The 18,076-nt window shown below is 32.7% G+C and overlaps 3 protein-coding genes across 4 annotated transcripts in view; 1 reads left to right on the top strand and 2 right to left on the bottom strand.

The window, feature by feature from the left end:
- The first annotated feature begins 4,347 nt into the window (after window positions 1-4,347).
- Window positions 4,348-5,511, top strand: LOC657685 (protein THEM6). Its single transcript, XM_964132.5, has 3 exons — window positions 4,348-4,653; window positions 4,915-5,129; window positions 5,193-5,511. The coding sequence occupies exons 1-3, from the start codon at window positions 4,470-4,472 to the stop codon at window positions 5,448-5,450; spliced, it is 657 nt and encodes a 218-aa protein (XP_969225.3). The 5' UTR covers window positions 4,348-4,469; the 3' UTR covers window positions 5,451-5,511.
- A 2,515-nt stretch (window positions 5,512-8,026) lies between these two features.
- Window positions 8,027-11,663, bottom strand: LOC657759 (thymidylate synthase). Of its 2 annotated transcripts, none has more exons than XM_064357974.1 (3): window positions 11,541-11,663; window positions 8,405-9,128; window positions 8,027-8,353 (listed from the first exon to the last, which is right to left on the bottom strand). In XM_064357974.1, the coding sequence occupies exons 1-3, from the start codon at window positions 11,558-11,560 to the stop codon at window positions 8,144-8,146; spliced, it is 954 nt and encodes a 317-aa protein (XP_064214044.1). In that variant the 5' UTR covers window positions 11,561-11,663; the 3' UTR covers window positions 8,027-8,143. The 2 variants fall into 2 exon arrangements, with proteins under 2 accessions (XP_064214044.1, XP_969294.1); XM_964201.4 differs by lacking the exon at window positions 11,541-11,663 and adding an exon at window positions 9,176-9,430.
- Window positions 11,664-12,134: 471 nt separating this feature from the next.
- The window catches only part of LOC103314474 (protogenin A-like), a 42,418-nt gene continuing 36,476 nt past the window's right edge, over window positions 12,135-18,076 (bottom strand). The window contains exons 15-16 of the mRNA XM_064358128.1: window positions 17,568-17,669; window positions 12,135-17,482 (exon numbers count right to left, since the gene is read on the bottom strand). Coding sequence (XP_064214198.1) covers window positions 17,282-17,482; window positions 17,568-17,669 — 303 coding nt within the window. The 3' untranslated portion in view covers window positions 12,135-17,281. The remainder of the gene's footprint in view (window positions 17,483-17,567; window positions 17,670-18,076) is intronic.

The raw sequence follows: 18,076 nt of genomic DNA, 5'->3' as shown, positions 1-18,076 counted from the left end.
TAAATGTTGCGGGTACCGAAAATCGCCCAAAATCGCCACAAAAATTGAAAAAATCAAACATCAAAAATCGAACATATGGGCTTTTTGTGGATTTTTAACAACTTTTGTGGGCTGTTAAGACATGTAGAAGTCCATAAAAAATTACTAGAGTGAGTTTAAAAAAAATTTTTTTTTCACCTCTTTGAAGGTAAGTAAGTATTACTCAGGAAATTTAAGCAAAAAAATTGAAAATTTTAAATCTCGTGAAAAGTTGGTATAATACAGAAAATGAGCCGCTGAATTCAATGGAACAAACCGCATTGCTCTACGACTTTTAGTTTTCGAGTTATGAATTTTTTTAATGAATAAAATTTTTCACTATGACAAATGGCTACCCTAAATTTAGGCAAAAATTTTTAAATTTTTAATTCTTGTGAAAAATTGATATATTATGTAAAATAAGCCGTAGAATTCAGCCGAACAAACGGCAGTGCTCTACGACTTTTAGTTTTTTTTTTATGAATTTTTTTAGTGAAAAACTTTGATCGTCTCTGTAGCCGGAACCGTTGCCCGGAGCGGCTCCGGGTTTAGACGAAAAAATAGAGAAAAATATGCGCTATCAGATGATTTTTTGTTCGTTGCTCTAAGTCTTACAGTTTCCGAGAAAAACGCAAAAAAAGGTTTCCATTTTCACTTTTTTTCAATTTTCAACCGCCAATTACGGCAAAACTATTAGAGTTATCGAGAAACTGAAAAATGGAGGACAACCGGAATAAAAACCTCTAAAAAATGGCATAGGACTCAAGGCGATATCTCGCAAAAAAAATTTCAATTTTCAAACGCCGATTACGGCCAAACTAAAAGAGTTAGGAGAAAATGCTTTTTTAGATCGGAAAGAGCACATCAAAATCTATAAGATAGAATCGGTTTTATTTGATTTAGAGACACTTTAAAAATTGACCGATTTTAAGGGGGGGGTGTTAACTTTTTTTTAATTTTTTTTATTTTCTCATTTCTGGCTAAACTATTCGAAAAAGTGGAACTATTTTGATCCATCCCTATGCAAAATGATCCGGGGAATCGATTGGCATCGAGAAAATTGCCAAATTCCCAATAGTTATTTAGTTATGAATTTTTTAAAATTTTCCTAATTTTTGCATTTGTCTCCAATTTGCTCGAAAACTAAAAGTCGGAGAACAATAATTTTTTTTGAAAAAGATAGATAATTTAAAGAGCTTTCCAACGATAATACACTTCATGGGGTTATCTCTGATAGTTCCGGAGCTATTGCTTGACAAATGTTCCGGGTACCCAAAATCGACAAAAACTGCGACGAAAATTGAAAAATCAAACTTCTAAAAATCGAACATATGGACTTTTTGTGGACTAAAAACAACTTTTGTGGCTTGTTAAGACATGTAGAAGTCCATAAAAATTTACTGGAGTGAGTTTAAAAAAAAATTTTTTTTCACCTCTTTGGAGGTAAGTAAGTATTACTCAGGAAATTTAAGCAAAAAAATTGAAAATTTTAAATCTCGTGAAAAGTTGGTATAATACAGAAAATGAGCCGCTGAATTCAATGGAACAAACCGCATTGCTCTACGACTTTTAGTTTTCGAGTTATGAATTTTTTTAATGAATAAAATTTTTCACTATGACAAATGGCTACCCTAAATTTAGGCAAAAATTTTTAAATTTTTAATTCTTGTGAAAAATTGATATATTATGTAAAATAAGCCGTAGAATTCAGCCGAATAAACGGCAGTGCTCTACGACTTTTAGTTTTTTTTTTATGAATTTTTTTAGTGAAAAACTTTGATCGTCTCTGTAGCCGGAACCGTTGCCCGGAGCGGCTCCGGGTTTAGACGAAAAAATAGAGAAAAATATGCGCTATCAGATGATTTTTTGTTCGTTGCTCTAAGTCTTACAGTTTCCGAGAAAAACGCAAAAAAAGGTTTCCATTTTCACTTTTTTTCAATTTTCAACCGCCAATTACGGCGAAACTATTAGAGTTATCGAGAAACTGAAAAATGGAGGACAACCGGAATAAAAACCTCTAAAAAATGGCATAGGACTCAAGGCGATATCTCGCAAAAAAAATTTCAATTTTCAAACGCCGATTACGGCCAAACTAAAAGAGTTAGGAGAAAATGCTTTTTTAGATCGGAAAGAGCACATCAAAATCTATAAGATAGAATCGGTTTTATTTGATTTAGAGACACTTTAAAAATTGACCGATTTTAAGGGGGGGGTGTTAACTTTTTTTTAATTTTTTTTATTTTCTCATTTCTGGCTAAACTATTCGAAAAAGTGGAACTATTTTGATCCATCCCTATGCAAAATGATCCGGGGAATCGATTGGCATCGAGAAAATTGCCAAATTCCCAATAGTTATTTAGTTATGAATTTTTTAAAATTTTCCTAATTTTTGCATTTGTCTCCAATTTGCTCGAAAACTAAAAGTCGGAGAACAATAATTTTTTTTGAAAAAGATAGATAATTTAAAGAGCTTTCCAACGATAATACACTTCATGGGGTTATCTCTGATAGTTCCGGAGCTATTGCTTGACAAATGTTCCGGGTACCCAAAATCGACAAAAACTGCGACGAAAATTGAAAAATCAAACTTCTAAAAATCGAACATATGGACTTTTTGTGGACTAAAAACAACTTTTGTGGCTTGTTAAGACATGTAGAAGTCCATAAAAATTTACTGGAGTGAGTTTAAAAAAAAAATTTTTTTCACCTCTTTGGAGGTAAGTAAGTATTACTCAGGAAATTTAAGCAAAAAAATTGAAAATTTTAAATCTCGTGAAAAGTTGGTATAATACAGAAAATGAGCCGCTGAATTCAATGGAACAAACCGCATTGCTCTACGACTTTTAGTTTTCGAGTTATGAATTTTTTTAATGAATAAAATTTTTCACTATGACAAATGGCTACCCTAAATTTAGGCAAAAATTTTTAAATTTTTAATTCTTGTGAAAAATTGATATTTTATGTAAAATGAGCCGTAGAATTCAGCCGAACAAACGGCAGTGCTCTACGACTTTTAGTTTTTTTTTATGAATTTTTTTAGTGAAAAACTTTGACCGCCTCTGTAGCCGGAACCGTTGCCCGGAGCGGCTCCGGGTTTGGACGAAAAAATAGAGAAAAATAAGCGCTATCAGATGATTTTTTGTTCGTTGCTCTAAGTCTTACAGTTTCCGAGAAAAACGCAAAAAAAGGTTTCCATTTTCACTTTTTTTCAATTTTCAACCGCCAATTACGGCGAAACTATTAGAGTTATCGAGAAACGGAAAAATGGAGGACAACCGGAATAAAAAACTCTACAAAATGGCATAGGACTCAAGGCGATATCTCGCAAAAAATTTTTCAATTTTCAAACGCCGATTACGGCCAAACTAAAAGAGTTAGGAGAAAATGCTTTTTTAGATCGGAAAGAGCACATCAAAATCTATAAGATAGAATCGGTTTTATTTGATTTAGAGACACTTTAAAAATTGACCGATTTTAAGGGGGGGGTGTTAACTTTTTTTTAATTTTTTTTATTTTCTCATTTCTGGCTAAACTATTCGAAAAAGTGGAACTATTTTGATCCATCCCTATGCAAAATGATCCGGGGAATCGATTGGCATCGAGAAAATTGCCAAATTCCCAATAGTTTTTTAGTTATGAATTTTTTAAAATTTTCCCAATTTTTGCATTTGTCTCCAATTTGCTCGAAAACTATTAGTCGGAGAACAATATTTTTTTTGAAAAAAATAGATAATTTAAAGAGCTTTCCAACGATAATACACTTCATGGGGTTATCTCTGATAGTTCCGGAGCTATTGCTTGACAAAAGTTCCGGGTACCCAAAATCGACAAAAATTGCGACGAAAATTGAAAAATCAAACTTCTAAAAATCGAACATATGGACTTTTTGTGGACTTTTAACAACTTTTGTGAGTTGTTAAGACATGTAGAAGTCCATAAAAATTTACTGGAAGTGAGTTTAAAAAAAATTTTTTTTCACCTCTTTGAAGGTAAGTTTACTCAAGAAATTTTACCAAAAAAATTGAAAATTTTAAATCTCGTGAAAAGTTGGTTTAATACAGAAAATGAGTCGCTGAATTCAATGGAACAAACCGCATTGCTCTACGATTTTTAGTTTTCAAGTTATGAATTTTTTTGTTCAAAAAAAAAGCTCCTGATTTTGTAAATTGAGCAACAAATTGAATTAACAAAACCATCTGAGGTTAGAAAAAATAATCAGTTTTTGTTCTCTCTCTCTCTCTCTAAATTACAATTTAAAGTAATTAAAAGTTTTCTACAAGTACAAGCAACAAAACCAAGGTTATTGTTTGAATGAATGAGATGCAAAGGTAGGTGGTTTAGTGATATTCCCACAACAGTTGAACACGTCCATACGTTTGATTACAACGTCCATAAAATTATTCACACTTTGGCTGTAACCTCTCAGAAATATTTTAAAAAAATCCCAAAAAATGATCATCAGTGTTAACATCGACGTCGATTCGGCTCTATTTTATGGATTAATATTCACTGTCACCCTCCTCATTTTCTACGTATGTTTCGACTTAAACTATTTTTTAACAAACATGTTCCTCATCACTTGGTGCAAAATTCGGCGCAAACGAGTGAAAATCGACGAAACAACCGAATATTACGGTAAGTCATCAGCCAGTATTGTAGTGAACTTTGTTTCCTAAATTTAAATCAAATCCTCCTACTCATTGAATATTCATTCGGGTTATTCTTTGGTTGGGTATTTATTTTTTAACAAAACTACGTAGTTTGCCAACAGTTTAAACATAAAACCTGAAAGTTATGATTGATTTTTTGCCTTGCAATCAATGCCATCGATGACGTAACAAAAATAATAACTAAAATAACGAGCAAACAACTTAGTTTTACAGTTTTTTTTCCTAGGTGTGTGTACAACTAATGACTTGGATATTTATTTCCAACACATGAACAATGCGCGCTACATCCGAGAGCTGGACTTTGCTCGATTCCACTTTTACCAAAGAACTGGAATTTATGAAATTTTGTTAAAGTCGGATGGTTTAGTCTTGCAAACAGCATGTCATGTTAGATACAGAAGAACAATTCCGTTCCTTACTCCGTACAAAATAACCACGAAAGTTAGTTTTGTATTTTTCTTTTTTTTTGTTGGTGGTTTTATTAGAGTTTTTTTTTGGTTGTAGGTAATTTACTGGGATGAGAAGAACATTTATTTAGAACACCAGTTTGTCACACTGAGTGATGGTTTCATAACAACAGTAATATTATGCAAGCAAGCAATACTAGGTGTGAATGTGATAGAAATGATGAATAAGTTGTTAGAGCAAAAAAATGACGAAAATTATAAACCTGAGCCACCGCCAGAACTAGAAGATTGGATTCATTTGAATAAAAAGTCAAGTGCACGTTTGAGAAATGGAAACAGGTGCGGAAATTTCTAATTGTTGCAATTATTGTTAGGTTTTTGTTAAACATGTCTCCATTAAAGTTTAATTAATTTAACATCGTCTTTACATTTAAAACTATTTTAATGCTAACCGATGCAAAATGACCCGGAGAATCGATTGGCACCAATAAAATCGCCAAATTCCTAATAGTTTTTTAGTTATGAATTTTTTAAAATTTGACCAATTTTTGCATTTATCTGCAATTTGCGCGAAAACTATTAGTCGGAGAACAATATTTTTTTTTGAAAAAAATAGATAATTTAAAGAGCTTTCCAAAGATAATACACTTCATGGGGTTATCTCTAATAGTTCCGGAGCTATTGCTCGATAAATGTTTCGGGTACCGAAAATCGCCCAAAATCGCCACTAAAATCAAACATAAAAAATCGAACATATGGTCATTTTGTGGACTTTTAACAACTTTTGTGAGTTGTTAAGACATGTAGAAGTCCATAAAAATTTACTGGGGTGAGTTTAAAAAAAATTTTTTTTTCGCCTCTTTGAAGGTAAGTTATTACTCAGGAAATTTTAGCAAAAAAATTGAAAATTTTAAATCTCATGAAAAGTTGGTATAATACAGAAAATGAGCCGCTGAATTCAATGGAACAAACCGCATTGCTCTCCGACTTTTAATTTTCGAGTTATGAATTTTTTTGTTGAATAAAACTGTTCACCATAAATACCGCTACGCTAAATTTAGGCAAAAAATTTTAAATTTTTTATTCTTGTGAAAAATAGATATATTATGTAAAATGAGCCGTAGAATTCAATCGAACAAACCGCATTGCTCTACGACTTTTAGTTTTTTTTTTATGAATTTTTTTAGTGAAAAACTTTGATCGCCTCTGAAGCCGGAACCGTTGCCCGGAGCGGCTCCGGGTTTGGACGAAAAAATAGAGAAAAAAATTAAGCGTTATCAGATGGATTTTTGTTCGTTGCTCTAAGTCTTACAGTTTCCGAGAAAAACGCAAAAAAAGATTCCATTTTCACTTTTTTTCAATTTACAATCGTCAATTACGGCGAAACTATTAGAGTTATCGAGAAACGGAAAAATCCAGAACAACCGGAATAAAAAACTCTATAAAATGGCATAGGACTCAAGGCGATATCTCGCAAAAAAATTTCAATTTTCAAAGGCCGATTACGGCCAAACTAAAAGAGCTAGGAGAAAACGCTTTTTTAGATCGGAAAGAGCACATCAAAATCTATAAGATAGAATCGGTTTTATTTGATTTTGAGACATTTTAAAAATTGACCAATTTCTAAGGGGGGGTGTTAACTTTTTTTATTTTTTTTTATTTTCTCATTTACGGCTAAACTATTCTAAAAAGTGGAACTATTTTGATCCATGCTTATGCAAAATGATCCGGGGAATCGATTGGAATCAAGAAAAGCGCCAAATTCCCAATAGTTTTCGAGTTATGAATTTTTTTGTTGAATAAAACTGTTCACCATAAATACCGCTATGCTAAATTTAGGCAAAAATTTTTAAATTTTTTATTCTTGTGAAAAATTGATATATTATGTAAAATGAGCCGTAGAATTCAATCGAACAAACCGCATTGCTCTACGACTTTTAGTTTTTTTTTTATAATTTTTTTTAGTGAAAAACTTTGATCGCCTCTGTAGCCGGAACCGTTGCCCGGAGCGGCTCCGGGTTTGGACGAAAAAATAGATAAAATTAAGCGCTATCAGATGTTTTTTTGTTCGTTGCTCTAAGTTTTACAGTCTCCGAGAAAAACGCAAAAAAAGGTTTCCATTTTCACTTTTTTTCAATTTTCAATCGCCAATTACGGCGAAACTATTAGAGTTATCGAGAAACGGAAAAATGGAGGATAACCGAAATAAAAAACTCTACAAAATGGCATAGGACTGAAGGCAATATCTCGCAAAAAAATTTTCAATTTTCAAACGCCGATTACAGCCAAACTAAAAGAGCTAGGAAAAAACGTTTTTTTAGATCGGAAAGAGCACATCAAAATCTATAAGATAGAATCGGTTTTATTTGATTTTGAGACATTTTAAAAATTGACCAATTTCTAAGGGGGGGTGTTAACTTTTTTTATTTTTTTTTTATTTTCTCATTTACGGCTAAACTATTCTAAAAAGTGGAACTATTTTAATTCATACCTATGCAAAATGATCCGGGGAATCGATTGGCATCAAGAAAATTGCCAAATTCCTAATAGTTTTTTAGTTATGAATTTTTTAAAATTTTACCAAATTTTGCATTTGTCTCCAATTTGCTCGAAAACTATTAGTCGGAGAACAATATTTTTTTCTAAAAACAATAGATAATTTAAAGAGCTTTTCAACAATAATACACTTCATGGGGTTATCTCTAATAGTTCCGGAGCTATTGCTCGAGAAATGTTCCGGGTACCGAAAATCGACCAAAATCGCGACAAAAATTGGAAAAATCAAACATAAAAAAATCGATCAAATTTACTTTTTTTGGACTTTTAACAACTCTAGTGGGTTGTTATGACATAAAAGTCCATAAAACTTTACTGTTTTTTTCATTTTTATTGAAATAGTCGTAAAAGTGGGACCAATGTTAATAAAACAAATTTCCGTATAAAATGTTTGTATTTATTTACATCTAAAACGTACATAAGCCAGTTTAATAAACCGCATTATAAATAAAAATTATTAAATGTTTGGTAGTGCCTTCAAATATAAAAAAATTACAAAGCCATAGGTAGATACAACTTCGGATGTGGATTGTACCCAACAAGCTCAAAATCTTCAAACGTAAAATCATCAATACTGCTAACAGGTCTTTTAATATTTAAGGTTGGGAACGCTCTTGGTACTCTAGTCAATTGCTCCTTGATCGGCTCAACATGGTTTAAATAAACGTGACTATCTCCAATACTATGAATAAACTCCCCAGGCTGTAAAACCCAGAAATCAAAATTCAATCAAAAAATCAAAAAAAAAAAAACCTTCAATCCCGTAACATGTGCAATCATCCTTGTAAGAAGCGCATAACTGGCGATATTGAACGGCACCCCCAGGCCCATATCCCCCGCCCTCTGGTACAGCAAACAGCTCAGCTCGCCCTCGGCCACGAAAAACTGCGCCAGACAGTGACATGGCGGCAGCGCCATTTTGTGCAAATCTTTCGGATTCCACGCCGACATGATAATCCTCCGATCGTTCGGATTCGTCCTAATCGTGTGTATGACCCGCGCCAGCTGGTCCACCCCCTCGTTCGTGTAGTCCCCCTGGACCCCCTTGTACTCCGCCCCAAAGTGCCGCCACTGGAACCCGTAGATGGGCCCCAGGTCCCCCTCCTCGTACTCCTCCAAGCCCACTGAGTCCAGAAACGCGCGACTGCTGTTGGCGTCCCAAATGTGCACGTTTTTCTCCTTGAGGTCGTTCGAATTCGTCGAGCCTTTGATGAACCAGAGCAGCTCCTCGACGACAGCGCGCCAGAAAACCCGCTTGGTGGTCAGCAGCGGAAACACGTTATCCCGGAGGGAGTAGCGCATCTGGACCCCGAAAATCGACAGAGTCCCGATGCGGGTCCTGTCCATCCTCTGGACCCCCTTTTCCAGGATCTGGCGGATGTGGGAGAGGTACTGGTACTCCTCATGGTTCCGGTTCTGGGGGAGGGGGTTGGAGAAACCGTTCAGGGGTTTGCCACAAGTGTGGTTGGTTTCGATTCTGGAATAATTTAATTTTAATGGAAAATTTGCTTGATATTTACTTACTTTAACATTGTGACGGGCGCACAAAACGTAAATACGAGTTAGAAGCAAGCTGGGAGGGATCTATATAGCAGCAAGGATAAAAGGTCGTGTGTGATTTTTTTTTCTCAGGAGTTCGAAGCTGAATTATCTAAAGTCATGTGAAAAAGAACACGAGCGAATTAATGTCGTGATTATGGGTTAATTAATCATGTGGAGCGCAGTTATAAGTCAAGAGAAAAGGAGATTTTTATGGGGAGAAGTTAAATTCCGGGTAAATTTAGGTTAGATAATGTGTTAATTATTTTTCAAGGTTAAAGATAAACGAATTTTGTTATTATTATTAGTGATATGCAAGTGTAAGTCATAACAATCAATTGCAGACTAAACTTCCTTGGTTTGATGCTCTCAGTCTAGTGGCTTCAAAAATAAAAAAAAAAAATTAAGTTTTTTTAAATGGGACCCTCTGTATATTTGTACAAGTTTTAATGTGCATTTTTTAGGCTTTATAAATCAGTTTAGTTTTTGCAATTTGCTTTAACCGTTCGGAAGTTATTTAATTTTTTGTATAATTTCGTGCGTCTGCAGGCACATTATTAAAAAATCGCAGTGGCCTTGGTTTTTGGGATATCAAGTTGGGACTTTGTCCGTAGGTAAACAAATGTCTGGGGTATCTTTTGGTGACAAAACCATACATTTGCATTGTAGCATCACCTTGCTGTGACACATTCATTTTGGTAAATTTTGAAGGACCATAACTTGATTTTTTTAAATAGCACTGCCTGTATTTTATTACTAATTATTATTCAGCGTTTTATTTTACATCTTTTTTACCTCGTTAGTTTTTTTCCAAAAGTTCATAGTTAAAGAGATAATTCGGTTTTTTTGAAAAATCACAAAATCTCTTGGATACTAATGTAGCGTGCTATGAAAAACAATACGTTTTGACATAATATTGTCAAAATGGCGTTTATGGTACGTCACGTTTTGATTTTATTGTGAAAATGAATTTTTCGCGTAAAATGCATACCTAGAAATAAATTTTAATAAAATTTTGACGAAATTATTAAATAAAAATGACAGAAATTTACAATAGAGAAATAAAGAAATAAAAAACCAAGGCATAACAAATCAACAACGATAACATATTACTTACAGTTACAAAACTGTTTAAAATGACGGCATTCTTAAGCAATAAAGTTATACATTGGTCAATTATTTTTAAAAATTCACCGCTTCTAATGTGACTTGATTAATTCAACAAAAAGCTTTTTTAATTCTTTCTTGCATATTTTCTCTAGTAGTGCCGTCGTTTTTTTTTTTTCATTTTTATTTAGTGATTTCTTATCAAAATTAAAGTTTATATCTCGATGAGATTTGTATGCAATTTAGATGAAAAATTCATTTTCACAACAAAATCAAGACGTGACGTACAAAAAACGCCAGTCTGATGTAGTTATGTCAGAATTTATTGTTTTACATGGCACACTACGTTGGTATCCAAGAAATTTTTTGTGCATTTTTCAAAAAAATCGAGTTATCTCCGAAACTATCAACTTTTAGAAAAAAAATTAAGAGGTGAAAAAGATGTAAAATGAAATGCTGAATAATACTCGGTAATAAAATACACAGAGTGCTATTTGAAAAAATCAAGTTATGGTCCTTCAAAGTTTACCAAAATGAATGTGTCACAGCTTGGTAATGCCACAAGCAAATGGATAGTCTTATCGCCGAAAGATACCCCCGACAGTTGTTTACACACAGACAAAATCCCAACTCAATATCTTGAAAACCAAGCGCACTGCGATTTTTTAATTAAGTGCCAGCAGACGCACAAAATTGTAGAAAAAATTAAATAACTTTGGAATGGTTAAAGCAAACTGCAAAAACTAAACTGATTTATAAAGCCCAAAAAGGGCACATTTAAACATGTACAAATATACAGGGGGTGCCATTTAAAAAAACTATGTTAAAGGCTGCACTATAAAAACGAAACACCCTGTATAGGGAAAAATAATTTTAGAACGTGCACTTTGACTTCCCATTTGATTTATTTCGATATCTTTGACAGTATACGTGCAATCGAGTACACCCCTATCAATGACTCACCCTGTATTTAATTTTATTGAAATTACAAATGAATTTCTTTATAAAAAAAAACAACAAAATTCCACAAAAAATTATTTTTATAATACATCTTTACTACCTATTATTCTTATTAGGTACAGTCGAACAAAGTGAAAATGACGCCAGGATCGAAAATTGCTTTGAATTGAAGAAAAGTCAAAAAACTTTTTCCCTAAAGCGTAAAAAAGTGAATAATAATTAATATTTAAGTAAACAGGAGCTATTACAAAGTATTAGTTCCGTAAAAACAGACAAGACTAACCTGAGTATATGTAGATCCATGTGCGAATTATGTTTGCGATTCTGAATATTAGTGTATCAATAAAAAGCCATTTTAACTTTTGCTAAAATTTGAAATGCGCAAAATATAATCCAGTCAAGAGAATTATCTAATCAAAGACAATTAATATTCAATTTTACAATTTTTATTTTGATTAAATTATGTGTATAATTAAATTTAACTTCAGGTCAGCCTCACTATCGCCTATGCTTTGATAACCGTTAAACGAACAAAAATCCAAATCAAAACCGAAGTACAGAGCCAATTTTAAACAAAATTTTCCATTCGAATTTCAAACACTTGTGGAAGATTTCAAACAGTCAAATTTTTTTATTGGTCGATTACTCAATCCTGGGACTAATGAGACACCAGTGAACCGCTTTAGGGGCCGGTCTTTCTCACAGAACGGAATTTGCGAATAAAATAGTCGATTTTTTTTAATGTTACACAAAAAGTAAGAATAATATATAATATAATATAATAATTAAAATATATTTTTTTAGTTTATTTGTTTACTTACCTTTTATTTAAAAATAATTTTTAGTTGGTTGGTTTTTAGGTGAGAGAAACAGCCGATTTTTGAATATTCTTTATTTTAAAATACATTATAATATCGCATTCATTCAAGCGTACAAAAATATATTATTAACACATCTACACCATTTTTATTTAAATATAATTTACAGTATGAGTTGCAATAACAGTACTTAACATTCCGAATTAAAACTGTGGGATTTAGTTGCAAACTGCTTTAGAGTCGATCGCTTCGTTGTTGCGTTTTATGTACAAATGTGGAAAAAAGTAGTGTCATTTTATTGCTACCATATTATTCATCATTAAATATTTGTCATGTAAAATGTGAAACAAATTAAGTACTTACTTCCGATCCCACAGTAAGAATTCATGCATTACAAACAGTTTTGTATAATAGTCATAATAATCAACGTAAGTGGAGAAAAAAGAACTGTGCTCAAAAAACACAATTCCCTGCCAGACCAACAGTCTGTGGCTACAAAATTTAAACTAGCAGCCTCTCGCATCAGACTTTTCGGTAAAAAACAATAAAATTAAATAATATCGGATGGACATATTTCAATCGAGAAAATAAAGCAAACGATTTCATAAAAAAAAACTAAACTAAATCAACTAAAATGCCCTGAGACATAACATAAATAAACATTATTATATATTAGGAAAATACTTAAATTACTGTAAATACAGGCTCACCCGAACATGGGGCAAAACCTCGCCCCACATCCACGAACAAGCCGCGTAATAAGTGAGGTAGATTAAAAGTTTGAACAACTCGGCTTATGCTCAAATCAAGAAATATTTCCTCTGTTCTTAAGGCTATTGCTTCGAATTTGGAATGTAAACGGTAACCTAACTTTGTATTGTCCGAAGGAATGTTTGTGGTTGCGCTCCGAAACTTCAATTTGAGCATGTGAGAAAATAAACGAAAAGTTTGATGTACAGTCACGCACAAAAAGAATGACACCCCTACCAAAAAAACTTGTTTTATGCCCCTTTGCTGGCATTTATTCGCAAATTGGGCTTTACCACGACGTATTTCGGGAAAATATTTTCAATTATACAGAGTGTTCCAAAAAAATATGCGCCCTAACAATATTTTTTTAATGCCAAGTTATTGGGTTTTTGGGCTTGTTAGGGTACCTTTTTAGTTTTTTACATGTTCTTCCTGAAGTTTTTTTCAAAAACTACGTCAAAAAAATAAAAACCAAAAAAATCGGTACACCTTTGGTTTTAATAATTAATAAAAATTAGAAACAGTGCTTTTTTGTGATATTATTGCTAGGTACGTCTTGAACAAGGTCTAACAGACTTATTAATACAGTTTAATTGGTCTGAATTATTAATTATTATTTTTTTTTCAATAGGTTCAAAAACTACGTCAAAAAAAATAAAAAACAAAAAAAATAGAAACAGTGCTTTTTTATGTCATTATTAGTATCTAGGTCTTGAACAAGGTCAAACAGACTTATTAATGCAGTTTGATTGGTCTGAATTATTACAGGGTGTTTACAATTTATTTCCAAACTTTGGGAGCTTTTTATTCGTTTATTTCAAATGGCAACCCCTGTTTATTTTTACACCGTTCGATGGGGAATTAAAAAACGAACATTTTTCCATATTACAACCCTAACCTAAATCCTAACACTTTCGGAGTTATTTGCCAAAAACTCATTCTGTCAATGACTTGGTTAAGGTTTTTGGCAAATAACTCCGAATGTGTTAGGATTGGCAATAGGGTTGTAATAACAAAAAATGTAGCTTTTTTAATTCTGCATCGAATGGTATAAAAATGAACAGGGGTTGCCGTTTAAATAAGCGAATAAAACGTACCAAAGTTGAAAAAGTTTGGAAATAAATTGTAAACACCCTGTATAATTCAGACCAATGGCAAGTTATTAAGTTTTTGTGCTCATTAGCGTACCATTTTAGCTTGTTACATGTTCCTGATTTTTTTTCAAATCGGTTCAAAAACTACGTCAAAAAAAAAATAAAAAACAAAAAAATCGGTTACAACTTTGGTTTAAATAATTAATAAAAATTAGAAACAGTGCGTTTTTGTGGCATTATTACTCGGTACGTATTGAACGAAGTTTAACAGACTTATTAAGAGTGTTTGATTGGTCTGAATTATTACAGGGTGTTTACAATTTATTTCCAAAATTTTGAAGTTTTGAGAGCTTTTTATTCGTTTATTTCAAATGGCAACCCCTGTTTATTTTTACACCGTTCGATGGGGAATTAAAAAACGAACATTTTTTCATATTACAACCCTAACCTAAATCCTGACACTTTCGGAGTTATTTGCCAAAAACTCATTCTGTCAATGACTTGGTTAAGGTTTTTGGCAAATAACTCCGAATGTGTTAGGATTGGCAATAGGGTTGTAATAACAAAAAATGTAGCTTTTTTAATTCTGCATCGAATGGTATAAAAATGAACAGGGGTTGCCGTTTAAATAAGCGAATAAAACGCACCAAAGTTGAAAAAGTTTGGAAATAAATTGTAAACACCCTGTATAATTCAGACCAATGGCAAGTTATTAAGTTTTTGTGCTCATTAGAGTGCTATTTTAGCTTGTTACATGTCCCTGAATTTTTTTCAAATCGGTTCAACTACGTCAAGAAAAAATAAAAAACCAAAAAATCGGTTACAGCTTTGGTTTTAATAATTAATAAAAAACAGAAACAGTACTTTTTTATTTCATTATTAGTATCTATGTCTTGAACAAGGTCAAACAGACTTATTAATACAGTTTGATTGGTCTGATTTATTACAGGGTGTTTACAATTTATTTCCAAACTTTTTAAACTTTGGGAGCTTTTTATTCATTTAATTCAAATGGCAACCCCTGTTTATTTTTACACCGTTCGATGGGGAATTAAAAAACGAACATTTTTCCATATTACAACCCTAACCTAAATCCTAACACTTTCGGAGTTATTTGCCAAAAACTCATTCTGTCAATGACATGGTTAAGGTTTTTGGCAAATAACTCCGAATGTGTTAGGATTGGCAACAGGGTTGTAATAACAAAAAATGTAGCTTTTTCAATTCTGCATCGAATGGTATAAAAATGAACAGGGGTTGGCGTTTAAATAAGCGAATAAAACGCACCAAAGTTGAAAAAGTTTGGAAATAAATTGTAAACACCCTGTATAATTCAGACCAATGGCAAGTTATTAAGTTTTTGTGCTCATTAGCGTACCATTTTAGCTTGTTACATGTTCCTGATTTTTTTTCAAATCGGTTCAAAAACTACGTCAAAAAAAAATAAACAAAAAAATCGGGCACAACTTTGGTTTTAATAATTAATAAAAATTAGAAACAGTGCGTTTTTGTGGCATTATTACTCGGTACGTATTGAACGAAGTTTAACAGACTTATTAAGAGTGTTTGATTGGTCTGAATTATTACAGGGTGTTTACAATTTATTTCCAAACTTTTTAAACTTTGGGAGCTTTTTATTCGTTTATTTCAAATGGCAACCCCTGGTTATTTTTACACCGTTCGATGGGGAATTAAAAAACGAACATTTTTTCATATTACAACCCTAACCTAAATCCTAACACTTTCGAAGTTATTTGCCAAAAACTCATTCTGTCAATGACTTGGTTAGGGTTTTTGGCAAATAACTCCGAATGTGTTAGGATTGGCAATAGGGTTGTAATAACAAAAAATGTAGCTTTTTTTATTCTGCATCGAATGGTATAAAAATGGACAGGGGTTGCCGTTTAAATAAGCGAATAAAACGCACCAAAGTTGAAAAAGTTTGGAAATAAATTGTAAACACCCTGTATAATTCACACCAATGGCAAGTTATTAAGTTTTTGTGCTCATTAGCGTACCATTTTAGTTTGTTACATGTTCCTGAATTTTTTTCAAATCGGTTCAAAAACTACGTCAAAAAAAAATAAAAAACAAAAAAATCGGTTACAACTTTGGTTTAAATAATTAATAAAAATTAGAAACAGTGCTTTTTTGTGACATTATTGCTAGGTACGTATTGAACAAAGTCAAACAGACTTATTAATAGTTTTTGGTTGGTCTGAATTATTACAGGGTGTTTACAATTTATTTCCAAACTTTTTCAACTTTGGAACCTTTTTATTCGTTTATTTCAAATAGCAACCCCTGTTTATTTTTATACCGTTCGACAGGGAATTAAAAAACAAACATTTTTCCATATTACAACCCTAACCTAAATCCTAACACTTTCGGAGTTATTTGCCAAAAACTCATTCTGTCAATGACATGGTTAAGGTTTTTGGCAAATAACTCCGAATGTGTTAGGATTGGCAATAGGGTTGTAATAACAAAAAATGTAGCTTTTTTTATTCTGCATCGAATGGTATAAAAATTGACAGGGGTTGCCGTTAAAATAGTTGAAAAAATTTGAAAATAAATTGTAAACACCCTGTATAATTCAGACCAATCAAACTCTATTAATAAGTCTGAAAGACCTTGTTCAAGACGTAGCTACTAACAAATAATAGCATACCATTAAAAAAATATATTTTGACGTCAGACTTTTTTTGGACACTCTGTATAATCAAAAAAAAATTTCCTAAAATGTGTCAAAACTTAAGCGTAAAAATTAGCCGAGTTGCAGACGACGGGAGGCGGTCTGGCCCAGCCTGTGTCGTTCTTTTCGGGCGTGACTGTACACGGTAACTGAATATCTTACGCCTACTGTACGTAACTAAACGCTCGTTGTTTTGTACGATGTAAAGGCACACACCACATTGAATTGTGACTGAATGAGAGGATAATATTTTCTAAACAATTTTGTACATCGTTTAAACAATGGAATATTCTTTGGATATTATATAAATAATAAATATGCTTTGTTGGTAACGTTAATGAAGAACAGTTAACATTGTAGCCATATATAACATGTAACAATCAGACACAAACAAGCGCTCCCGCACTCACCCACAATATATACTGTACAGTAACATTTTACTTACGTCTACGCTATCATATATGTAATTGTTTTCAGGTACCAGTTGTATTATGCTACGAAAAAAAAAATAAAAAAAACCTGAACTTCAGCTGCAACCCTTCGGTAAAACGCACGAAGTCAACGCGTGGCCGCAGCTGAACACAAGACATTGAGCAATCCGGTGAAAGCAAGGAAAATAAATTAAGCGGATGATTGGTCGTGAATTTGCCTATGAAATATTCGCTCATTATCCGTTCGGTCTGACGTCTTTAAAGCTAGAAGGTTTAGAATCGCCTCGATTGCACTGCCGGCTTTTTGACGAAGTCTCGAAAATGCGCTGGAGGTCCTGAAATTTCGACGCTTTCAGGTTCGAATTGGAGTCTTCTTCGTACGTTTCCTGCGGGTTTGATTTCTTCGCGGAGTGGCCGTTGCATTCGAGCATGTAGTACTGGAAATAAGGGGTTTTTGTGACTTTTTTGCACTTGTGCGGTAAGGGGGCGGATGAGCAAAGGGATGGAGAAATAATGCCTTACTCGGGGATTTTCAGTGATGTGAACAATGCCGTTCGGAACGTGACCGTTTGTGTATGGCTTGGCTGATCCGTTTAAGTGGCCGTTGGGAAATCCATCTGTGCCCTGATGTCAAACAAAAACGTGAAAGAAATGATGGGATAAATTATCAGCCGTTTTGTTATTTATCCGAAATATAAATTACCAAACTTTTTTGAGTAAAAACAAAACAAAAATACGCCAAAAATTGGCAAATTTGGAGACTTAAGACAAAGACTTAATTTTCAAAAATCATTAACTATTTCCGCCGTTGTGGCACTATTTCGAAAAATCTTTTTTATTTTATTTTTTTATTTTTTATTATTTTATTTTTTATTTTTTTTATTTTTTTAATTCATTTTATTTTTTTATTTTATTATTTTTTATTGTTTATTAATTGTAATACAGTTTGCAGTTACCTAAGCATGAATAATTAAGAGTTAAACAACAAAACGGTCCACTTTGAACAAAAAAAACGAGTGATTTCTTGAAAT

The sequence above is a fragment of the Tribolium castaneum genome, chromosome 7 (genome assembly GCF_031307605.1).
Source record: "Tribolium castaneum strain GA2 chromosome 7, icTriCast1.1, whole genome shotgun sequence".
In the NCBI taxonomy this organism is placed as follows: Eukaryota; Metazoa; Arthropoda; class Insecta; order Coleoptera; family Tenebrionidae; genus Tribolium; species Tribolium castaneum.
This window is presented reverse-complemented; position numbering and strand designations above follow the sequence as displayed.

What these genes read in the sequence shown, in the direction of transcription:
- LOC657685 (XM_964132.5), top strand. Translation starts at nt 4,470, where the DNA reads ATGATCATCAGTGTTAACATCGACGTCGATTCGGCTCTATTTTATGGA. An exon ending in CGAAACAACCGAATATTACG is followed by an intron (nt 4,654 to 4,914) that starts GTAAGTCATCAG and finishes TTTTTTTCCTAG; the next exon opens with GTGTGTGTACAACTAATGAC. An exon ending in CGTACAAAATAACCACGAAA is followed by an intron (nt 5,130 to 5,192) that starts GTTAGTTTTGTA and finishes TTTTGGTTGTAG; the next exon opens with GTAATTTACTGGGATGAGAA.
- LOC657759 (XM_064357974.1), bottom strand. Translation starts at nt 11,560, where the DNA reads ATGGATCTACATATACTCAG. An exon ending in ATGGATCTACATATACTCAG is followed by an intron (nt 9,129 to 11,540) that starts GTTAGTCTTGTC and finishes AAATTATTCCAG; the next exon opens with AATCGAAACCAACCACACTT. An exon ending in CACATGTTACGGGATTGAAG is followed by an intron (nt 8,354 to 8,404) that starts GTTTTTTTTTTT and finishes TGGGTTTTACAG; the next exon opens with CCTGGGGAGTTTATTCATAG.